Below are 24,072 nucleotides of genomic sequence, written 5' to 3'. Positions count from 1 at the left end.
TGCTATACTGAGGAATGGAGATTGCCTTTCATATGGTGTACAGTATCTCCCCCTCATTTGTTGGTACTATGATGTTATACTGAGGAATGGAGATGGACCTTTCATATGGTGTACAATATCTCCTCCTCATTTGTTGGTACTATGATGTTATACTGAGGAATGGAGATTGCCTTTCATATGGTGTACAGTATCTCCTCCTCATTTGTTGGTACTATGATGCTATACTGAGGAATGGAGATGGACCTTTCATATGGTGTACAGTATCTGCTCCTCATTTGCTCTTAGCATGACTTTGAAATACTAAATGTAAAAAGGTTAATACTAATACTATCCTCCTATCTACATAGTACTTTTCACCATCCTTCCCTCTTCATGACACAGTAATATTTTTAAAAAATCCTTAATATTTGTAGGTTTCTTGGGGGAGGAACAGATCTGCGACTCTGTTTTGTGTTTACTACTTACCTACTTTGGAAACTAAAGAAGATCCGTCCTCTTTAACTGTCACAATCATTTGACTGTTCTCCATAGACTTATGATCAGGCCTCACATATCTCTCTTCTTCTTCTTTGATTGTCCTCATCATATTATCCTCCTTCATAGTCTGCTCATTACTCCTCACATACATCTCTTCTTCTTCTTTTTTAATTGTCATCGTGTCACCCTCCTCCATAGACTGCTGATCACTCCTCACATACTTCTCTTCTTCCTCTTTAATTGTCCTCATCATGTCACCCTCCTCCATAGACTGCTGATCACTCCTCACATACCGGTACTTCTCTTCTTCCTCTTTAATTGTCCTCATCATGTCACCCTCCTCCATAGACTGCTGATCACTCCTCACATACTTCTCTTCTTCCTCTTTAATTGTCCTCATCATGTCACCCTCCTCCACAGACTGCTGATCACTCCTCACATATGTCTCTTCTTCTTCCATTTTAATTGTCCTCATCATATCACCCTCCTCCATAGACTGCTGATCACTCCTCACACACTTCTCTTCTTCCTCTTTAATTGTCCTCATCATGTCACCCTCCTCCATAGACTGCTGATCACTCCTCACATATGTCTCTTCTTTTTCCACTTTAATTGTCCTCATCATATCACCCTCCTCCATAGACTGCAGATGACCCCTCACATCCATTTTTTCTTCCTCCTCTGTAACTGCAATCTTCATAATCATTTCCCCACCCTTAAGCAACAACAAAAAAAATCTTTAGCATCTCAGCACTAAAATGGAGCAACACCGAATACTACAATTTCCAAAAGCAGTGGTTCTCAGACTCTATCAGGTGAAGGCACCCTTGGTTACTTAGACATTTTTCAAGGCATCCCTTTGGCACACAGGAGGCTTGACAGCAGCTGTTCCCGTGCACTGGCTGGATTCTTGCTAGAGCTCGGGGCACAGACGCTGTATTAAGTCACATCTGAGCATGGCTGCTGCGGTGCTCACATGCAACATGCCTGATGTGCCTCCACTGTTAGGCAGCCCCTCTCCCCAGTATAGTTGTGCCTCCAGTATTAAACAACCCCTCCTCCCCAGTATAGTTGTGCCTCCAGTATTAAACAACCCCTCCTCCCCAGTATAGATAGCCAGATATGTCTCCTGTATTAGTTACTCCCCTCCTTAGTATAGATAGCAGATGTTCACCCAGTATTAGATAGCCCATTTTCCTAGTATAGGAAGTCAGACATGTTGTGCTGTCGCAGCACCTATGAAACATGCTCACAGCAAAGGAGGATGCCAAGGCACCGACTTTGAGAAACACTGTCCACAGGTATTTAATTTGAATAATAGAGCTTTGGTTCTACCTACCTGGTAATGGTGGGGGATAGTGTGATCCTCCTGGGGACAATCTCGGTAATAAAAAGGACCTGTACATCTCTCTGGTGGGTTTCTGTTACTGGATTCATCTGTAGGAAACACACGCACACTGACTAAATACATTGACACCATTAATTATCAGATGATGGGGGTTCTAGGTGGACCCTCCACACTGCTCTCTCCTTTACAAGAAAGTCTCCTCTTACCCGGTGATGTGAGGGGCGGCTGATTCTCCATCATGGTGTCCTTGTAGAGGTCCTTGTGTCCTTTAAAATTCTGCCACTCCTGCATGGGGAAAACAGCAACATTCTAACACCTTATAGGAACCTGGCACACAAAATAATACAATCACCATCGAGACACACTCCTTGTTGTTATTGTTAAATGTCCCAAATCTCCCAGCACTGCTCACCTTTCCTGTCAGCAGCTCCATCATCTTGCAGATGACCTCTAGAATCTTTTTGTAATCTTTCTTGGATGTCAGGTAGTGAAGTGGAAGCACTGCGTTCGGGTATCGGCAATGGAGATGGCTGATGGGTGTATTTAGGTCAGCAGATGTCTTTTTTACGACTTCATAGTCCTGCGTAAAATCAAACCATTATAATGATTGTTGGATACTCTCCCAGAATTCACTTCTCATGTCATGTTAGTGTTTCAGTAAATGTGACAAGAGTGACATCACTCGCTCCCAGAATCCTCCTCACCTCTCCAGTCAGCAGGTAGATCACCTCCAGGGTCAGGTCTAATATTCTCTCAGCCACATGACTCCAGTCTTCATCCATCCTCAGCGATGTGGTCATGTGATCTGTGCAGAAAACTGAACATTACTTGCATTGCAGGTCTTTGACTACCCTTATTTTCTCTATTATTGCTTCTTGTTAGTCACCTGTTTCTGAACTACAAACTAGTAGAACAGAAGAGATAACCCCAGTAAACACAATACACAGTTTTGAGCAATGATTTTATTTAGGGGGGGAGGGGAGTTCTGGAATGCCCATATCACCTATGTGAAAATAATAAGTATGCCTTCACAGTGACCATTAGTGCCCACTCACTTGCCCTTCCTACAGACTGACTGTGGGCATGGCTTCAGCTAGCAGAGCAACAGACTCTGTATGGCCATGTGACTGAAGGGGGATGGTTAGCAGAGCAACAGACTCTGTATGGCCATGTGACTGAAGGGGCATGGTTCAGGCCAACAGAGTGAACAAGCAGCTGGAGATTGTAAAGGAGAAGGTGAGTATCTATAAACTGGTGCACCAGATTTTTTTTTTAATTAAGTAAAAACTTTTTATGTATTTTTGAGGTACAATTAATTTGAAATAGTGTTCTATTAAACAAGTAAAAAAAAAAAAAATTTGCCCCCGGATTTGGACTTCAAAGGATATCCGAAGCGATTAATAAAATCTTCTTCCAGCCCCTAGAAGTCACGTGTGTCCCTTGCCGCAGCTCCGGGATCCTGCTGGCAGCCTCTAACGATTGCTGACCCCAATGGGTCAGCGTCTTCTATGCATGCAGGGGCGTGCGTACCCGTGCCGCATACAGAAGCACCCACATTATCAGGAGAGTACTGCACAGGCGCTGTAAGTACCCGTTGATGTGGGTGCATGCCCCTGTATGTGCAGAAGACGCTGACCCATTGGGGGACGGCGATCCTTCAGAGGCTGCCAGCTGGACACCAGGAGCTGCGGCAAGGAGACACACGTGACCTCTAGGGTTTGGAGAAGTCCCAGGTATGGTAAAGATAAATTTTACCTCATCGCCTCGGATATCCTTTAAGTAAGGGTTCACATTTGTTCAAAGAAAATGTTGCATAGTGCACATTTATCCCGCATGCAGAATTCACATCACATGCATATCAGCCCATTGCTGTTTGATTCAATGCAAATCCGCATGCAGGGAAAGCGCATGCAATCTTTATAGGTATGACCCAGCCACCATCCATGGTATTCTATCTGTCATGAAGCTGATCACTACCATTATCTGATGCCTACACTGTCATGCAATCTCCCCATATTGTGAATCATGCCAGACTAGACTGTAATGTTTCATCATTTAACATAAATGGACAATAAGAAACAGTACATCTTAAAGGGAAGGTCCAAGCAAAAAAAAAAAATGAGTTTAACCTGGGGCTTCTACCAGCTCCATGTAGCCATCCTGTGCCCTCATAGTCACTCACTGCTGCTCCAGTCCCCTGCTGGCAGCTTTCTGACCTCGGAGGTCAGGGCCGCATTGCGTACATTTTTACGCATTCCCGCTAGTGCAGGAACATTAACCATATACATTTTTACGCGTTAGTGGATGCAACGCATACATTTTGTGTTCCTGCACCTAGCTGGAATGCGTAAAAATGTATGCAATGCGGCCCTGACCTCCGAGGTCAGAAAGCTGCCAGCGGGGGACTGGAGCAGCAGTGAGTGACTACGAGGGCACAGGATGGCTACATGGGGCTGGTAGAAGCCCCAGGGTAAAGTGAAACTTATTTTTTTTTTTGCTTGGACCTTCCCTTTAATTCAGGAAACAGAAGGTGCTCATTAACAGCCCTATTATGTCACAGCACAGCTCCATGCCCTGTCTTCTCTGTGTTTTTGCTACAGTAGTGTAAAATAATCATGTATTTACCTTCTTTGGTGCCAGTCCTAACAATGTCTCCCCTCTACTTCCGCCCACTTCACCTTTCTCTGCGTCTCAATTACTTCCTATTTAGATCGCCACCTAGTGGAAAATAGGGAAACTGCACTCTGCACGGTATCGATTGTTGTTGAACGTCAGGGAGTGAGGTGAAGGCACTGTGATGGGGGATAGACCACACTGAGACAGCTGAGGGCTGAAGCGACCTAAAAAAAAAAGACTTGGATACTCACCTAAGCAGAGGGCAGGTGTTGTGTCTGATTACGCTGCCCCTAAGATTTAAGCTGCCGCGCATGCTGAGTATCAAAATCGTGTAGAATTACACTGCATCGCGTGACATGTCCTCTGGAGCAGGGACGGATCAAGACCAAGTTGCGCCTGGGCAAGGTCAGGTTTTGGCGCCTAAAGGTCAGGTTTTGGCGCCTAAACTGCCATTCATTTTGCCGCCTTTTTAAGAATTCAACAAACTGCGCCTGGGGCAAGATACCTGCTTGCCCCCCCCCCCCCCCCCCCCCCCCCCCTAGATCCGTCCCTGCTCTGGAGGCTTAGCACATGCGCAGATGCAGTATTTTTAAGCTGCCCCTGAGCTCCACAGGCTTCTGTATATACTTACTTGTACTGATACTGATATCTAAAGAACGTTCCTCCTCTTTAATTGTCCACATCATGCAACCCTCTGTAGATTGCTGACCACTCCCTCACATATGCCTCATATGTCCTTTTTGATTGCTATCATATTTTCTCCCTCATCTGTAGACTCCTGATCACATGTAATATAGCCTTGTTCTTCTTTAACATTGACTTTCATAAATGGTTCTTCTACCTAAACCCGCAAAATGATAGAAGATAATTACTTACAGAAAACATTAGCAGTAAAATAATAAGCTACGTACTGATAACATTTTATATCATGTACAGTACTTTAGACTCAATTTTCAGATATAACCCTGCAACACCACCTACCTGATAATGGTGGGGGTATGGTGTCATCTTCAGGGCCGGATTTCTACTTTTCAACACCCTAGGCCAGCTATCAACAGGCGCCCCCCCCCCTCCCCCAATGAGTGGTATTAAAATACAAAATAAAAACATGATAGGACATTAGACCCTGACTATGGCTAAATATAGATTGTGATCTCTCTCTCTCGCTCTCTATCTATCTATCTATCTATCTATCTATCTATCTATCTATCTATCTATCTATCTATACACACGCACACACACGCACACATACACACACTCACATACACTACATACATACATACATACACTACATACTTACATACATACACTACATACATACATACATACACTACATACATACATACATACACTACATACATACATACATACACTACATACATACATACATACACACACACACATACACCACACACATACACCACACACTACACACATATACACACACACTACATACACACACACACACACACCATACATACATACACTACATACATACATACACACACTGTACACACACACACACACACACTACATACATACATACACACTACATACACACTACATACATACATACACACATACACACACACACACATATACACACACACACTACATACACACACCCACATACACCACCACCTCACACTACATACACCACACACACACACTACATACACCACACACACACACACTACATACACACACACAGCTACACACACCACATACACACACACACACAGTGCCTGAGCCTTCTCTCCCCAAACAAACATTGCAATGCAGGCATAAGATCTTAGAGCTGTATAGCTGAGCTGCAGCCTGTCTCAGCCTCACACATGCCTGACATTCCTGACGCTGCCTGCAGCGTCTGTGCTGCACTGACTGAGGAGCAAGGCTGCAGCATGATTTCACATTCAATGTAAAAATGCTCGTTGTGTTAAATGCAGAGCTGCTCACAGTTTTATCTCAATTTGCATCCCAGCCTCTATTCTCCCTCCCCCTGTGCAGAGCTGGCTGTGCTGACTTTCATTTGTACCTCTTGTGCAGGCACTACTCCATTCCTCCTCAAGCAGGTCTGCTCGGCTCTATACAGCTTCATACTGACCTGGATAAGCCCTCATAGGCTCCCCTTCCCCTGTAAACACCAGGCTGTGACAATTATTTGGAATACCAAGGCCACAGCTTTTATTAACATTATTTGCTGGTTACATTCCAATACTAAAAAAGTGTTAGTATACAATAATCAATTTTCCTCTAAAAAACAATCACTATTTCACATAACCAGCTTTCCTTTTCTTCTTATTTCGGCAACATCAATCATCTCGTTGCAGAGTCCCCTGACAAGGCCGCCATCACCAAGTAGCCGCAAGCCATGTTCCATCTCAGCTCTGCGGGTAACTTTATTCCCGTCCTTGTTGTGATTATGCCTCCAAGTCGGCCTTACAAAGGACCCCGCCACAGCATTCTGGGAGTTGAGCCTCAACCCCGAATGCCCCGCCACACACTGAGGGCGGCTTCCGCAGCCTCCCTCAGCCCAAACAGGAACGCCTCGTTCCCGACATCATTAAGATGGACGCCATCATGCCTGAAGAAAGAAGAGTCTTTTTCCAGTAGTTTGTGTCGGACTGACACTCCTCCTCTTCTGCATACCACTTTGGCAATGGCTTTGTTTACCTTCTAACGGGCTCGGTTAATTTTTGCATATGGGCCTGGGGGGCGCCACCGCATTCTAGGTATCATCTCCGACCAGACCACTACCACCCTGAGGCAGAGCTCCCAAACTCTCACCATGAAGTATTTTTAACTTTTCCAAAACTAAGTAACCACCTGGATCTTGTCCAGGTCCCATGCTGCTTCCATAGCTGCCTTCAGCCCCTCAGGAAGACGTTGCCCTGAATTTAGGGCATGAGCTGTACCCATCTCGTTGATATTTTCCTATTCCCACCAATCACTTGTTATGGCTTGTTTACCTGACCTCATGATGTGTTAACCTTGTGTGCTCGCATTTTGGAGGACCCACACGGGACCATTACTGGCCAACACCACCAGTATTTTATATAGGAACATTTGGGGGGGGGGGGGGGGGCATGTCATAATAACACGCTCCGTAGCTGGAATGTAATTACTGTATGCACACAATATAATGCTAACTATTTTCCCAAAAGCCTCGATCATTAGAATGGGTAAAAGAACACGCTCTCGCATTGACCTGTCCTAAGCTCTCCCCAAGGATTGTGCCATATGACTTGTATACCATGGGTGTCTGATACCACTTCTGCCTATTAACCAATGCTATGCGCACAGGGTCTGAATTGCTCTTCCATTGTCTTATCCATCAGATTTCGCCACAGGGCCTTATTTTGTAATTTACCACTCTTTTAAATGTTAACTTTCCGAATTGGTAGCATTTACTATGTACTTTCTTTGGTAGGTTTATTGTCCATGTGCTCCCTCGCAGTGCGTATGGAAAACATGAGCTAATAATGAGGTCTTCACTTACTATGCTTTAACAATAGTGAATTTCGGGTATTTAACCCCTATTTTGCAATGTGGTCTTCATGATATCCAATAGAATTTTCTTTTAAAATTGTAATGGTTTTTCAGGTTAGATTTATTGTAGTTTCCAATGTGTACGAGCATATAATGCCACCTATGGGATATGTTTAACAGGCTGTAGGGGATTTTGTCGCTCCAATGTGCGCAAGCATATAGTGCAACCCATGGAATATGTTTTACAGACTATGGGGAATGTAGTAGCTCCAATGCGTAGAGGCATATCCTGCAGCCTACAGAATATGTTTAACAGACTATGGGGAGTGTTGTAGCTCCAATGCGTAGAGGCATATCCTGCAGCCTACAGAATATGCTTAACAGACTATGGGGAGTGTTGTAGCTCCAATGCGTAGAGGCATATCCTGCAGCCTACAGAATATGCTTAACAGACTATGGGGAGTGTTGTAGCTCCAATGCGTAGAGGCATATCCTGCAGCCTACGGAATATGCTTAACAGACTATGGGGAGTGTTGTAGCTCCAATGCGTAGAGGCATATCCTGCAGCCTACGGAATATGCTTAACAGACTATGGGGAGTGTTGTAGCTCCAATGCGTAGAGGCATATCATGCAGCCTACGGAATATGTTTAACAGACTATGGGGAGTGTTGTAGCTCCAATGCGTAGAGGCATATCCTGCAGCCTACGGAATATGCTTAACAGACTATGGGGAGTGTTGTAGCTCCAATGCGTAGAGGCATATCCTGCAGCCTACGGAATATGCTTAACAGACTATGGGGAGTGTTGTAGCTCCAATGCGTAGAGGCATATCCTGCAGCCTACGGAATATGCTTAACAGACTATGGGGAGTGTTGTAGCTCCAATGCGTAGAGGCATATCATGCAGCCTACGGAATATGTTTAACAGACTATGGGGAGTGTTGTAGCTCCAATGCGTAGAGGCATATCCTGCAGCCTACAGAATATGCTTAACAGACTATGGGGAGTGTTGTAGCTCCAATGCGTAGAGGCATATCATGCAGCCCACGGAATATGTTTAACAGACTATGGGGAGTGTTGTAGCTCCAATGCGTAGAGGCATATCCTGCAGCCTACGGAATATGTTTAACAGACTATGGGGAGTGTTGTAGCTCCAATGCGTAGAGGCATATCCTGCAGCCTACAGAATATGCTTAACAGACTATGGGGAGTGTTGTAGCTCCAATGCGTAGAGGCATATCCTGCAGCCTACGGAATATGCTTAACAGACTATGGGGAGTGTTGTAGCTCCAATGCGTAGAGGCATATCATGCAGCCCACGGAATATGCTTAACAGACTATGGGGAGTGTTGTAGCTCCAATGCGTAGAGGCATATCATGCAGCCCACGGAATATGTTTAACAGACTATGGGGAGTGTTGTAGCTCCAATGCGTAGAGGCATATCATGCAGCCCACGGAATATGTTTAACAGACTATGGGGAGTGTTGTAGCTCCAATGCGTAGAGGCATATCATGCAGCCCACGGAATATGTTTAACAGACTATGGGGAGTGTTGTAGCTCCAATGCGTAGAGGCATATCCTGCAGCCTACGGAATATGCTTAACAGACTATGGGGAGTGTTGTAGCTCCAATGCGTAGAGGCATATCATGCAGCCTACGGAATATGTTTAACAGACTATGGGGAGTGTAGTAGCTCCAATGCGTAGAAGCATTTCATGCAGCCTACTACGGAATATGTTTAACAGACTATGGGGAATGTTGCAGCTTCAATGCGCACAAGCATATATATACTGTACATATACATATATATATATATATGTATTCTGCCCTGATACAAAGGAATCGCTATGCCTGTAGTAAGACACATCCATGTTGCGAATTCCCTTTTTCTTACAGTTGTAGTGATTATTGTCTATGTCCTTTCCCTGCTGTGAGTTACAGGTGGGAAAGCAAGGAGAATAATTAGGCCTCAGCCTAACTGTGCTTTATTTGTAATGAGAATCAGGCTTAATCACGCTGCTTGGCAATGTGGTCTCAATACTACCGCAGAGAATACATTTTTACAATTCTAGAGTTTGTCGGGTTGGATTTGCTGCAAGCTGTAATATATGGAAGCCCAACATGTATCCAGTGTGATATGTCTAACCGACTCTGAGGTCATAATAACTACTTAGTTTAATATAGAATAACATACGCCTCGCATTGGGCACACACATAGCGGCCTATACAGATTATAAAGGGTACTTCATGCTAATTGTGCCAGTCCCTACAAGGAGCCATCTCATAGAATGCCTTATGCCTATTTGAATATAAGGACTCGAGTTCCTCGGAGGGAAACCTGAGTAGTTGACTACTAATCCTGTCCGCTGTAGGTATGACATCAGCGGTCACGCAATATCCTCCTCCTGCAGTGACTGGCCCTATATCTAGCAACTTATTGCACTGTGTACTAGGTTGGCGCTTTATACATACAATACATAATAATAATAATAATAATAATGAAAATAATATAGTGTCTGCAGCATTATGCTAAGTGCTTAAAATTGCCCCTAAAGGATGCCAATTTCAGTGACTTGTTTAAGCATAGTTTTTAACTCCTTCCCACATTCTCTAACTGGTCCTGATGCCCCCTAGTGTTTTCTCTTGTACCATGGTGATAGGTCAGACTGTCTGACTATCAGCCTTTTTTCTTCCCTATCTCTGTTATTACAGATCAGGAATGCTAGCAGAAAGGGAGGGGGATGGAGGTGATATCTGGCTTAAGTCAGACCAAATTGCTGACCATGTGCCTCCTTCCCCACCCTGTGCTTACAAAAGTTTTTGAAAGCCCCTATGCGTCTTATGTCTTAAAACCTGCTATAATTTCGTTATCATGTTATGTTTGTCACTGTAATGCTTCCAATTCAATCTTATGTATGAGTGCTTATTTGTCAATATCAATGCTTTGTATATTCTGTGCCATGTTTGTTCTCTGTGACCCGTATGCACAAGACAAATAACATGTATAATGTGCTTTTCTCCTGGTGGACTCCAAGCATTTCTAAGCCGCAGCCGTCAAAGGGCGCTCCCTAAAAATTAGCAGTGTTAGGCACTGATGCTGCGCAATATTGTTATTTTGTTAAGCCAACATGTTACACCAACCCCCCCCCCCTTCCCTTCTCATGCTGTCCTAAAGTAAATGGTATATAGAGTTTGGTATATTTTATAATTGCCTCAAAGGGAAACTAAACTGAGCAGGACATGAAGTCCCCCCCCCCCCCCCAAAAACACCAGCTACCTGACCCTCCTGCCGATAATGTGTCACTCATACTTTCAGCCACAGTCCTTCCTCACGCATGCAGATCAGGTGCTCCGTCTGAAGCCAGACTGGATTAGCAGCATGTCTGTCTCAGGTGTGCGATGCAGACACTACTGCAGCCCAAAAGATCGGCAGGACTGCCAAGTAACCAGCCCTGACCGAAAGGAAACATCCAGATTTCGGCCTTTTACCTCTCCCTGCCAGGTGTGAATATATATTTACCTCAACATTCAAAACATGGGAAGGACATACCAACACCATGCATCAGAGGCGATTCCCCGAAAATACTGGGTCTGCAGCATCGTGCTAAAATGCATTTGCGTAGAAACAAATTGCAGCAACCCAGATACTATTTACCAACTTGCCTGGCGTATTTTGGGTAACAAAAAATCACTGGCTCCCACCCGATGCAGACGTGCCCGATCACGAGCTTCAATCCTGGACCCTCAGAGTAGCAGTCTGATGTTAAACCGACTGCGCTATCCGATGCTAGCGCTGCTTGGGTTTGAGACTCCTGACCTTTCTGTGAAATTCCCCGCTAATCCCTTCCTCCTGGGCCTTGTTCTGCATCCCTGCTAGCATTTCCCTCTTATTTAGTAGCAGATTCGCCTGCTCTAACCTAAGGAGCCAGCTGGGCAGATTTTGGAAGATATACCTGTTATCATCTTCTGTGGTGATCTCCTCACCTGAGTCTGCCGCCATAGGCGCCTCTAATCCTGTTCCTGGTGACCCTCTACCCCGAGCATTTTGCTCCAGGGGCGTCCGCTGTGCTGCTCCAGAGTCTGGTGCAGCTGCGGTAGTAAAAAAGTGCCGCCACCCCTTCCACACATCCGAGAGCCTGCGGTCTCCCCTGTGCGGGGTGGCTGCTGTGAGGCCGGGCCTCCCACGGTTCCATTGTCCCCTGCCTTGCGTGTACAATTCCTCTTGACTTCTGCGTCTCCGAGCACTGACCCTAGGGGAGCCTGGCCCGTCTCCATTCAACCTGCTTTGAGTTCTTTTACATGTGCGTGTGCTCTTGCCAGCACGGCCCCGGTTGGAGCCCGCCTTAGCTGTTACTTCGCCTCCGCTGCCCCGGGAACATAGTAGTGCCGCTACCCCTTCCACACATCCGAGAGCCTGCGGTCTCCCCTGTGCGTTGTTTCTGCTATGCGGCGGAGCCTCCACCGCGTCATCTTGACCTCGTTGTTCCGAGCACCGCTCCCGTGGGAGCTTGCCATCTGCGACCTGTTTGAAGTTCTGCTACTCGTGCGTGTCTCCTTGTAAGCACGGCCCCGGCCGGAGCCTGCCTTAGCTGTTCTGTCTCCTTTTCCACTCCGGGAGCGTGTTGTCCCTCCCCTTTGGGTTTTTTCCCTCTGACTTCTCCTTGGCAGCGGGCCCGTGTCCCCCCCGCCTCTCCCCTTGGAGTGATGCTTTTTGGGCCGGCTGTGGGCTGGGAAACTCCCGGGGCCAGGGGCCCCAGACTGATTGGGCCAGGGGGGGGGGGAGGGGCAGGAGCGGGGACCAGGGAATGCCGGTTGGCCGGCTGCAGCGCATCCTCCTGCTGCGGTTGGTGGTGTTGTTGGGGAGGATGCAGGGTGCCGGATGCTGGTGGGGGCGAAAGCAGCGCAAGGGAAACGTGGGCATCCACTGGCATGGCCCCCCGGGGGCCTCCCGAGTGTTCCCGGCCATGGACTGCTGCGGTGGAGAGAGGCGGATCCGGAGTTTCCCCAGTAGGGGTCGCGCTGGCGAAGGGTGGATGCGGATGGAAATCCGCGTCCCCGGGGGAATGTACGCGTGCGCTGATGGAGGGTGTGCGCGGATGGCAATCCGTGTCCACCGGGTGATGTACGCGTGCGCAGTTAGGGGCCTGATGCAGCCCGGCGTGCGGGAGGGCTGATGGGAGATGGGGCCGGGGGGAGAGAGGAGATGAAGGGGCTTCCCCGGCAGAGGTCGCGCTGGTGTGGATGCGGACAGAATTCCGCGTCCACCGGGGGATGTACGCGTGCGGGGTAGGCCACTTCCGGTTAACCGCCATTTTGCTGTGGCCTGCCCCGGCGCCTGCCGGAAGTTGAGGAGGCGCCATTACTATGAGGCCCGACCGAGTGTCTGCGGCCTGAAGGTGCTGGGACCGGGGGGGTAGCTGCGGGGAGTGACTGCCGGCGGTGGGGCCGGGGGGGGGGCGCTACTTTTATGCCTCCTGCGGGATCTGCGGAGGCTTCGGGCTGAACCGGCTGGGTCCGGGCGGGAGCGGTGATGGGGCGGCTGGATAGAAGGAGCTGCGGTGGGGGGAGGGCGGGCGGTTGTGTCCTCAGGATCCATGGGGCCCTGGATGTCCGCAATGAGAAGCCTGCTGGACCCGGGGGCTCTGAGCCTGGCTGTGGAGCTGGATGGGCTGCATCGAGAGGGGACCCTGCGCCTCCTAGCTGAAGGTAAGACGGGGGCCTGGCCCTCCTGTGCGTCCAAGCACCCCATCTGCCCCTCAATCCACCCCATGCCTCCTGCTACGGCCTGCCTCTTCACCCTCTCCAAGAGCTGAGCTAAAAGGGGGGGTCTTACTGTCTTTTGCGGGCTGGTGTGTGCGTGTCTGCCTGTCCTTGGGCCTTGCTGCTGCTGCTGCTTTGTTTGTCCCCCTGGTGATGCTGCTCTGCTGGTCACTTGAGCTGAAAGGAAGTGCCTTTTGTCTGGACTGTACATATCAAAGGTTAGCAGATTCCTGCCCGCCTTTGTTTGACACCTTGACCTAACCTGACCTATCGGGATGCCTGGGGTCACCTTTCGCCCATCCAGGTCATGTGCTCTTGTCGCTTAGCCCTGCCCAGCTCTGGAGCTCTCTTTCCACAATGCCAAGGGGGAGGGGCGGAGAGACGACCAGACCTGTTGGAAGAGGGAGGAAGTAGAGCGTGCACGGAGAGGTAAATAAGAAACAAGATCAGAATAGCCTCCGCGGTTTGTACGGAAATCATTACCTCTCCCCCCCTGTCCTGCAGAAATAGGCAGAAGCTGGGGAAAGTGCAGAGACTCCACCACGATTGCTGCCTGCTCCCAGTGCCCCGCAGGCATCTTTCATCCCCCACCGCCACACAAGTGATTCATGTGCCACCCGACTCAGCCTGCCCGCCGCCCACTGCTTATTATTTACAAACAATGCAGGGCGGTGGAGGACAGATCTAGTCTGGCTGCTTACAGCAGGGGGGAAAGTGTTACTGCAGTAGAGGCTTCAGCTGGCGGCTGGGCGCTTTGATGTTGTTTACTCCCGACACCTCTGTCTGCAGTGCGAACACTTTCCTGCCCCTCAGCCGCCCCAAACACTGCTGAAATTATGGCGCCCTAGGCCATGGCCTAGGTTGACTTGCCAGAAATCCGGCCCTGGTCATCTTCCCGGGAATAAAGAGGACGTGTACATCTCTCTTGTAGGTTTCTATTACTGGACCCGTCTGTAGGAAATACACACTGACTGAATACATTGTCTCTACGTGGTTATCAGATGATGGAGGGATTTAGGTGGACCCTCCGTACTGCTCTCTCCTTTACAAAACATGAAAGTCTCCTCTTACCCGGTGATGTGAGGGGCGGCTGATTCTCCATCATGATGTCCTTGTAGCGGTCCTTGTGTCCTTCTATATACTGCCACTCCTCCATGGAGAAATAGACGGCGACATCCTGACACCTTACAGGAACCTGACACAAGCAATGATAGAGTCATCATCCAGAAACATCTCCCAGGAATTATGGGACATTATTTATGTCAAATAATTCCCAGAAGAGCTCACCTCTCCAGTCAGCAGCTCAGAAATGTCCTTGATGATGTCCAACATTTTCTTCTCTTTTTTTCTTGCAGGTCCCGGAGAGTGAGGCTCAACCAATGCTGTCAGTCTCTCACCAGATTTCTTCTTTACCACTTCATGTTCCTGTGCAATGACACAGACTATCAGTTATCACCATCTATGTTCTCATCTGATCTCTGGTCAAGTGTGATACCAAAGACAAATAGCGTTCCTTATCCGAGTTAACATGCCTTATCAGAGTAGCATAGGGAGGGCTATGAATTTATGCCTGCTAATTGGCAATGACAAGAGCTTCACTCGTCCTGCCCTGAGCCCCTGAAGGTCCAATCACTTTAAAGGACATTATCCCTGCACTTTAACTGGACCAATAGGCTGCCTGTCACTTGACAGGAAACTTGACAGCCAGCCTAAGTGCGGGGATAATGTCCTGTAAAATACTTGGACCCACAGGAGCAGGATGAGTGGAGCTCTTGTCAATGCCAATTAGCAGGCATAAGTTCATAGTGCTCGCTACGCTGTCAAAAACCTGAGCGGTTCTTGCCTTTTTCATGATTGCTAACTCAGTAAAGGACCAGCCTTTAAAGTGTTGCTATCATATTAATCCGGCATAGTGGAGTCTGAACCCTCTATAACAGTAATTATAGATTGACGGTGTACCTTGAAATGAATCAAAGCACTCAGTATATGATTTTATATAAAAAAAATCGTATTTGCTTATCATACAGCATATATACAAAATATGAACAGTTCTAAGTAGTATTTCCTTCTAACAGTATTCCGTCTCATCAAGGCTTTATAGCCAAGCGATCATCAATCTTCTAAGTACATTCAAAAAAGAATATAACAGTTGTGTTATGTAGAATAAGATCAAAAATAGTCTCATCTGTATCAATAGCTGTGTATCTAGTAGCTGTGTAAAACTTGTAGTACTCTTCTTAAAGAAATAGCATAAAAAATAGCTTCTAAAAAAACTTCTTGTTAACATCTTAACAGAACTTAATGCTGAAAAATTAATGAAGTAAATCACCAGAATATTAAGCATATTACCCCTTCTCTGTCATCTCTTCAGCATCTAGAACCACTTGTGGGAAGGTAGCTTCTGCCTCATGTGTCTTCTCAGGAGATTGTTGGGCTTCTGCAAACTATGAGCTTACAGCTCCTACCTTTATAGGGATAGGAAGCAATATGGCTTCCTAATCTGGAATTTCCCTGAATCCCTGGTTCTGATTGGCTAAAGCTTTGTGCGTCAACTCGCTATCTTTGACATTTAAAATAATCATAACACTTTTTTGTTTTGAATACCTTAATCACAATATTATTGTTTATAAATTCTTAATTACCTTTTTTCCACTAACCCTCCAGGACAGGTATACATCGAGACTTGGCCCCTCCCAGGAAACAGGAAACATCCACAAGCCTCTCTATAAATAAAAAAATCCGTCAGGTGATCGGCAGTATGGATGTTTCCTGTTCCAGGTGTTGCGGGGGGGGGGCACCTCAAAGCCCCCCTCCGCGGCGAGATTCCCCCCCTCCCTCTCCTACCTGGCCCCCCTTGGAGATCCGGGCTGCACAGGACGCTATCCGTCCTGTGCAGCCAGTGACAGGCTGTCTTCTGTCACATGGCGGCGATCCCCGGCCGCTGATTGGCCGGGGATCGCCGATCTGCCTTACGGCGCTGCTGCGCAGCAGCGCCGTACAATGTAAACAAAGCGGATTATTTCCGCTTGTGTTTACATTTAGCCTGCGAGCCGCCATCGGCGGCCCGCAGGCTATTCACGGAGCCCCCCGCCGTGAATTGACAGGAAGCAGCCGCTCGCACGAGCGGCTGCTTCCTGATTAATCAGCCTGCAGCTGGCGACGCAGTACTGCGTCGCTGGTCCTGCAGCTGCCACTTTGCCGACGCACGGTATAAGCGTGCGGTCGGCAAGTGGTTAAAAGGTCATATTTGATGCAGTTAATTAAAAATGGACGTCACCAGCCATCTTGTCTGCTGGCTGCCCCAGACATTGAGACTAAACAATGTCATTCATGACGCATTTCTGATAAAGTGTTCGCTGCTAATTAGGTTGGAATGTCCCGGTACTTTCCCAGACATAAGATTGGTCAGGTTGACACTGTAACCAGACCTGTGAGAGTCTTCAGCAATTTAAAGAATGTTATCTGCATACAGAGGCTGGATCTGCCTATACAGCCCAGCCTATGTTGCTATCCCAAACCCCACTAAGGTCCCCCTGCACTCTGCAATCCCTCATAAATCACAGCCATGCTGTGAGGCTGTGTTTACATCTGTAGTGTCAGTCTCAGCTGCTCCCCCCCCCTCCTGCATAGCTCCGGTCCCTGCCCCCGTCCCTTCCCTCCAATCAGCAGGGAGGGAAGGGATGCAGGCGGGGACTGGAGTTCTGCAGGAGGCGGGGAGAGCAGCAGACTGACACTATAGCGATAAACACAGCCAGCTCTGACAAGCTGTTTGTCAGCAGCGTGGCTGTGATTTATGAGGGATTGCAGAGTGCAGGGGGACCTTAGGGGGGTTTGGGATAGCAACAGAGGCTAGGCTGTATAGGCAGATCCAGCCTCTGTATGCAGATAATATTCTTCAAACCCACCTCGGGTTCTCTTTAAGGCTTATTGAAGCATACAGGGCTTCTAATATACTCATTTAAATATAAAGCTTATTATATAATTCTTCTTAAAACAATTAATCATATAAGAAATAATTGCAAATCAAATCTTAATAATATAAAATTAATTTCTTTATATTTGCCTTTATTATAAATACATAAATGTAATATTTTTCCACCGGCAGGGGTCATCATTTCATAACAAATAATATTAATTTTATAAGACTATTAAACCACCAGGTGGCATCATTTGTCCTAAATACGGGACAATACAAAAACCTTGGAACTTATTATTGACATTCCAAAGGACAATCATAGTCAAAACATGGCATTATTTTCTTGCTGTCTGTAACGGCCTTGTAACAAGTAAGTCAACAATCTTCTAGCTTACAAGTTAAAAAATCTTATAAAAGTTTTACTTTCTCTAAATATCACTGACAGAATCCAGCATTAAATATAATTCAAAATATTAAATTATATTATATAGGGTTTAACAATAATTATTTATTTCTGTAGAAGGACTGTATTGATTATTAATATTAATATATACATACACATATGACAATTTTTCCTGCATAAATAAAACCTCTAGAATTCTGACAACACGTGTCAACTCTGATAAGGCGTGCTAACTCTGATAAGACATGCTATTTGTCTTAGTGAATCAAGCCCATTATTTGACATTCCCAGAATCCTCCTTGCTCCACCAAGGACTATGGTATATTACCAACTAGCAAATGCATGCCCAAAGAAAGGAGTAGGGCAGGCAAACATTAAAGAGACTCATTGAAATCAAGTTTTTTTCACAGAAGATTTTTATTGTTTTCCAAAAAAAGATTAACAGCCATTAACATGTCAGTTATAAAACATATTACAAGAAAAGTAACATAGGGAGGTAGGTACAGTACTGGTGGCAACCCAAGGTGGTAATAAAGAAATACACATAAATATTGAGCGGGTGCTGGTAGTAACGAGGCAACATATACCAGCATCGTGCATGGTCCAATTGTAAGATCGAGTCAACAATATTACAACGATCCATTACGCAGTATCAATGGATCAATTCATCAGGACTACTTACACCTAAGGGTAAGGGAGATAGGGCAGGGAAAGAGGAGGGGAGAGGGTGGGGCTGGAGGGAAGGAGAGGAGAAAAGGGGGAAAGACATCAGGTACAAACACGAGAATGAGGAAAAGGAGAAGTAGGAAAAAGAAAAGGAGTAGGAAAGAGAAAGAGAGAGAAGGACGTAGCCGGTTTGTCCTCGCTTAGTGTTGAGAGGTGTGGGATGTGCAAAGGTCACTATACTTATTGGGGTAACCAGTGCAAATAGTTGAGGAAGTAGGGCTTCAATATCTTCTCAAATTTTAGAAGAGTATCATCCAGGATAGCTTTTATTCTGTCAAAACAGAGGGCATGGCTTAGATTAGCTTTAAATATTGCAAATGCTAGCGTTGAGGTTTTCCATGCACGTGCAATAACTCTTTTAGCTGCTAGAAATATATGTTGGAGTAATTTATGATGTGAAATGGAGATATCTGGGGGTTTCATGCCGAGTAGGGAAACTTGGGGCAATTTAGGTGAAATCAAATTTTTATATTAAAAATGTTTTTAACATGATTGCCCTAACAAACGCTGCATCCCCGCAGCTGAAATCTAACTAAATCCTCCCAAACTCCCCGGGGCACACTGCGGGGAGCGCTTCTGTGAGAGGCAGAGCTTTCAGCTGCAGCTCTGCCTCTACATGTGTCTATCAGCGCATATCTCCATTCTCCCCCGCCCCTCTCAGTCTTCTTTCACTGAGAGGGGCGGGGGAGAGGCGGAGATACGCGCTGATAGACGCATGTAGAGGCAGAGCTGCAGCTGAAAGCTCTGCTTCTCATGGAAGCGCTCCCCGCAGTGTGCCCCGCTTCTCATGGAAGCGCACAGGGCAGCAAAATCCACAACCAAGAAAGTTGTGGATTTTGTGAGGGGAGTTTGGGGGGATTTAGTTAGATTTCAGCTGCGGGAATGCTGCGTTTTAGTTAGGGCAATCATGTTAAAGACATTTTTAATATAAAAACTTGATTTTAATGAGCCTTCAGAGTCTCTTTAAGGATTGCAGGAAAGGTGGGTAGGCAAAGAATGGGGGTGATGCTGGGAGGGGAAACTAGGTGTGAACAAGCATATTATGTTGATGGGTTGGACAGGCGAATGGACTGGAAGTGGACATATTAGGCTTTGTGATGGAAGGTTAACAGAAACTGGGGATGGGCAAGACAGATGAACAAGGGAAGCACATAGTGGGGTGGTAGGGTAGACAAGATGTTATCAGCCCACAGTGGAGGTAAGCACAGTCCACTGATGTGGGTGCGTGGATGTGAGAAAAGATGACGTGGGGATGGAAGAATAGATGATGAGATTAATGTTATGTCACACTCCCGGAATCCTCCTCACCTTTCTACTTAGGTGTGTATTTTGCCGTAGGAGATAACAGTGACATTATGGGCCTCTACCAGAATACACCTGACCTTATCAGTATAATGATCTGCTCAGCTGTCTGCACGGGCAGACAGCTGTTTGTCCATTCTTTAGGTCTGAGTGTTGCAGGTCTCTGGAAAAGAGACCTGTCTTCGCTTTGCAACTTTCAGACTTGCTCTGCTGGTGAGGAATTTGCATATACTTGTCATGCAAATTGTTTAGCTGCCTCCTTTGATGGCTTGCAGTATAAATACCTTTTGCTCCCAGAATTCCTTGCTGGTCATGATGGTTTGTTCCTGCAAAACTCTCCTGGAGTATCAGCCTTGCTATCGTTTGCTAAGATTATCTTAGAGCAATTCATTGGGACTGCACTAGGCATCCCTTCTAGTGCAGTACCATTAGGGATTAGGGGAGGGGAAATTTTTGACCATAAATCACCCATTACACTAACCTTCACTGAGTAATTTTTACCCAACCGCCACAATTGTAATCAGACAATTCAAAACGTGACAAGATTGACGTGAAAAAATGTAAGGGTTCTTTTATTAATTTGCTTAGTGACTTTACCAAAACGTAAAAGCTGTGTCAGAACACACCATATTTAAAAAACAGCGCTGTTGTACAATAGCTGCATCACACCGCCAAACATTCCACATGCACACGGGCCCACAGAGACTGTAAAAAATCTCCAAAACTAAAGTCCACGAGTCCATTGATGAAAAATGAAAAGTATAATTCTCCCTATTTGCGTAACAAAGCGAGCAGAAGCACAGCAAAGCAGTCCGCAGCATAGAGGTACAGTCATATGAGACTTGCTTATACTCACACCTCTGGCAGCTTAAACACAAAGTCCAGGACTTTGATACCTCTCTGCAGGGGCTCCTGCACATGCGCGTGTTGTCCTTCATCCACCGACAAGCTCCTTATCCATGCCTACATGCCCAACAGGACCGTGACTGTAATGCTTCACCGATGCTCCTTACACCAGCACTCAGCCGTGCGCCGCGGTCACCTTCCGCCTCTGCACTGCTGTAAACTCCTCGAGTTCCGTCTTGGCTTGGTGGGGCCTAGCAATTCCAGCCAAATTGGTTCCCTGGTAAGGTAAGGTTATCAGCATGACACTTAAGCCTGCCAGAAACGAAGGGCGCTCGGTGGTGCGCCGGACCGGCGGTGCAGCCGCAGCACAAGCCGCCTACTAGTTTCGACCGTCAGGTTGTATTATCTGTATTGCCTTGTTCTGTCTCTCTGTCTTGTCGCCAGCGGCAGTCGACAGGAAATCAGTCTGTCTGTCTGGGAGTATAGGCCAGAGCTGCGGTTGCTACTGGCTGCTCCATCTGTCTGGATTGGATTCGCCCTAGTGTTAGTGGCAGTGCTTCCTTCTGTATTCTGCCTTAGGGGTGCTAACCAGAGCAGCGGTTGCTACTGGTAGCCCCATCTGTTTGTCTGTCTGGATCGCATCCGCTCTAGAGGTAGCAGCGGGGGTTCCTTCTGTATTCTGCCTTAGGGGTGCTAGCCAGAGCAGCGGTTGCTACTGGTAGTCCCATCTGTCTGTCTTGTCTGGTACGAACGCTTGCTGTAGGCTCGGTGAGGTAACCGTTTAGCAAGCGTTCGCGTTCTCTATTTCATGTTTGTGTTTCATTGCTTAGTTAGGGTGTCTTAAACGCGTTCGCTGTTGCGAATGAGTGCGGTGTTCGCGTTTAGCTAGCGTTTGTTATTTTCTTTGATGTTCTGATTGTTGTTGCTTGCTGTGCCTTTCTTGCTACTCTCGTGCTCTGTTCTGCTCAGTCTTGTGTCACTGTTGGCAATCGCCAGTCTTGCGATTGCGTTCATACTTTGTTTCTGCTGATGTGTGTTCACCGTCGCTGGGTGGCGACTAGATTGGTGGACACACATTCATTCTGTCTCTGTGCTCTCTCTCTTTTAGGGTTATCCAGCCCTGCATTGCTTCAACTCGTTCAAAGGCATGTATTTTACTAATAGCAGTAAGGTAACAATGACATCATGTGACCTCCCAGAATCCTCCTCACCTCTCCAGTCTGGTGTGAGTTTTACTAATAGAGGTAACAGTGACATCATGTGATCTCCCAGAATCCTCCTCACCTCTCCAGTCAGGCGTAAGTTTTACTAATAGAGGTAACAGTGACATCATGTGACCTCCCAGAATCCTCCTCTCCAGTCAGGCGTGAGTTTTACTAATAGAGGTAACAGTGACATCATGTGACCTCCCAGAATCCTCCTCTCCAGTCAGGCGTGAGTTTTACTAATAGAGGTAACAGTGACATGTGACCTCCCAGAATCCTCCTCACCTCTCCAGTCAGGTGTGTGTTTCACTAATAGAGGTAATAGTGACATCATGTGACCTCCCAGAATCCTCCTCACCTCTCCAGTCAGGTATTTATTTCATTAACAGAGATTTGTTTTGTCATCTCACCTCTCCAGTCAGCAGGTAGATGATCTCCAGGGTGAGGTTTAATATCCTCTCAGTCAGGTGACCCGGATCTTCCTCCATCCTCAGCGATGTGGTATTTCTCTGCCATGGGGTGATAAGGTAAGAATTATATGGACTGCAGGACTCTGGGGTATATTAGGGTGGGGATACATTACATGTGCCCAGGGACGTAACAATAGACCTTGCGAGGGATGGAGCCGCAGGGGGGGCCCAGAAGGCACAGGGGGCCCTGTCTTGAATGACTGACAACAAAGGGCAAGGAGAGGAAAAACGTTCTGCTCTCTGCTCAGTTGTTCTAATGACTGCATCTGCTCAGCCACTGATAAGGAATCATACAAAGTTTTGCAGACAAAGATTTGTAGACAGTCCCTATTCAGTGTTCAGCAGGCTCTTCTGTACAGTGCCCAGCCCCCAATCTTTTTACCCCTCCCCAAGTGCTTTGTATTGTAGGCTGCAAAGCCAGTTCTGCTCCATCAATAAGCTAAGGCTGGGAGCACACTCGTCAGTCTGTTTTCTGTATTCCTGGTCTGCACACCATGTACAGTGGGTTGCAAAAGTATTCAGCTCCCTTGAAGTTTTCCACATTTTGTCATATTACTGCCACAAACATGAATCAATTTTATTGTAAAAAATGTTTGGAATAATGTATGATTTTCGATCCACTTCTCACATGTACACCACTTTGTATTGATCTTTCACGTGGAATTCCAATAAAATTGATGCATGTTTGTGGCAGTAATGTGACAAAATGTGGAAAACTTCAAGGGGGCCGAATACTTTTGCAAGCCACTGTATGTCTGTATGTGTGAAAACCACAAAAGCTGATGTAATTGATAGAGAAAATGTGTGCAGTGCTTCACTGCTGTCTATCTGCAAGGGGAAAACACATTCAAGTGTGCACTAGCCAATTGTATAACACTGATTCTCAGTTTACCTGTGCAGAAATTGTGGGTGGGTGGTTTGCAGGTTTTTCGGGGGGCCCAGTAATTCCTAGTTATGCCCCTGCATGTGCCACATGCTCAGATCAGGGAAAATTAATTATTTTTCCATATATTATTCATCTGGATTCATGTATCACTATAACAACTGTATAAGCAACCATTCAGCATTCAGTATAGGCAGCCAATGACACAGACAGGTGAGCATCTGTAGGACATCATGCGTCTTTGGCCAACTGACTAAATGATTAATGGATCTTCTCTATTCTTTTAGATCATTAAAAAAAATAGGGCAAGTGAGGCTTATAGCAATGCTGTCTCCATGGCCATAACTACTAATGCTGACATGCTGCTTCTGTCATACATGGGTAACTGTTCAGTGGTTGGTTTGTTCCCATAAGTACTGATATATTCATTAGACACATCTACTTTATCTCATTATTACCTCCAGTCGTATATAATAGCAAATCTATCGGCACCAAGGGACAATGGAACCGCCGCTGAGAAGAACAATGTCCAAAAGTTCAGAAGTCAGGCATACATCAAAGGTCAGCGCAGGTTTAGAAAGTCATTATATGTAGGGAATGATAAATTCTTCACCACAATATATCAGTTG

At 46.5% G+C, this 24,072-nt stretch overlaps 1 protein-coding gene across 1 annotated transcript in view; it reads right to left on the bottom strand.

The window, feature by feature from the left end:
• Positions 1-24,072, bottom strand: part of LOC137537065 (uncharacterized) — a 338,736-nt gene that overhangs the window by 92,477 nt on the left and 222,187 nt on the right. The window contains exons 33-39 of the mRNA XM_068259210.1: positions 22,501-22,599; positions 11,917-12,454; positions 2,530-2,630; positions 2,238-2,405; positions 2,032-2,110; positions 1,817-1,914; positions 466-1,192 (exon numbers count right to left, since the gene is read on the bottom strand). Of these exons, the coding sequence (XP_068115311.1) occupies positions 466-1,192; positions 1,817-1,914; positions 2,032-2,110; positions 2,238-2,405; positions 2,530-2,630; positions 11,917-12,454; positions 22,501-22,599 (1,810 nt within the window). The remainder of the gene's footprint in view (positions 1-465; positions 1,193-1,816; positions 1,915-2,031; positions 2,111-2,237; positions 2,406-2,529; positions 2,631-11,916; positions 12,455-22,500; positions 22,600-24,072) is intronic.

The sequence above is a fragment of the Hyperolius riggenbachi genome, chromosome 10, assembly GCF_040937935.1.
Source record: "Hyperolius riggenbachi isolate aHypRig1 chromosome 10, aHypRig1.pri, whole genome shotgun sequence".
Lineage (NCBI taxonomy): Eukaryota > Metazoa > Chordata > Amphibia > Anura > Hyperoliidae > Hyperolius > Hyperolius riggenbachi.
Note: the sequence above shows the minus strand (reverse complement) of the source record. Positions and strands in the feature narration are given on the sequence as shown.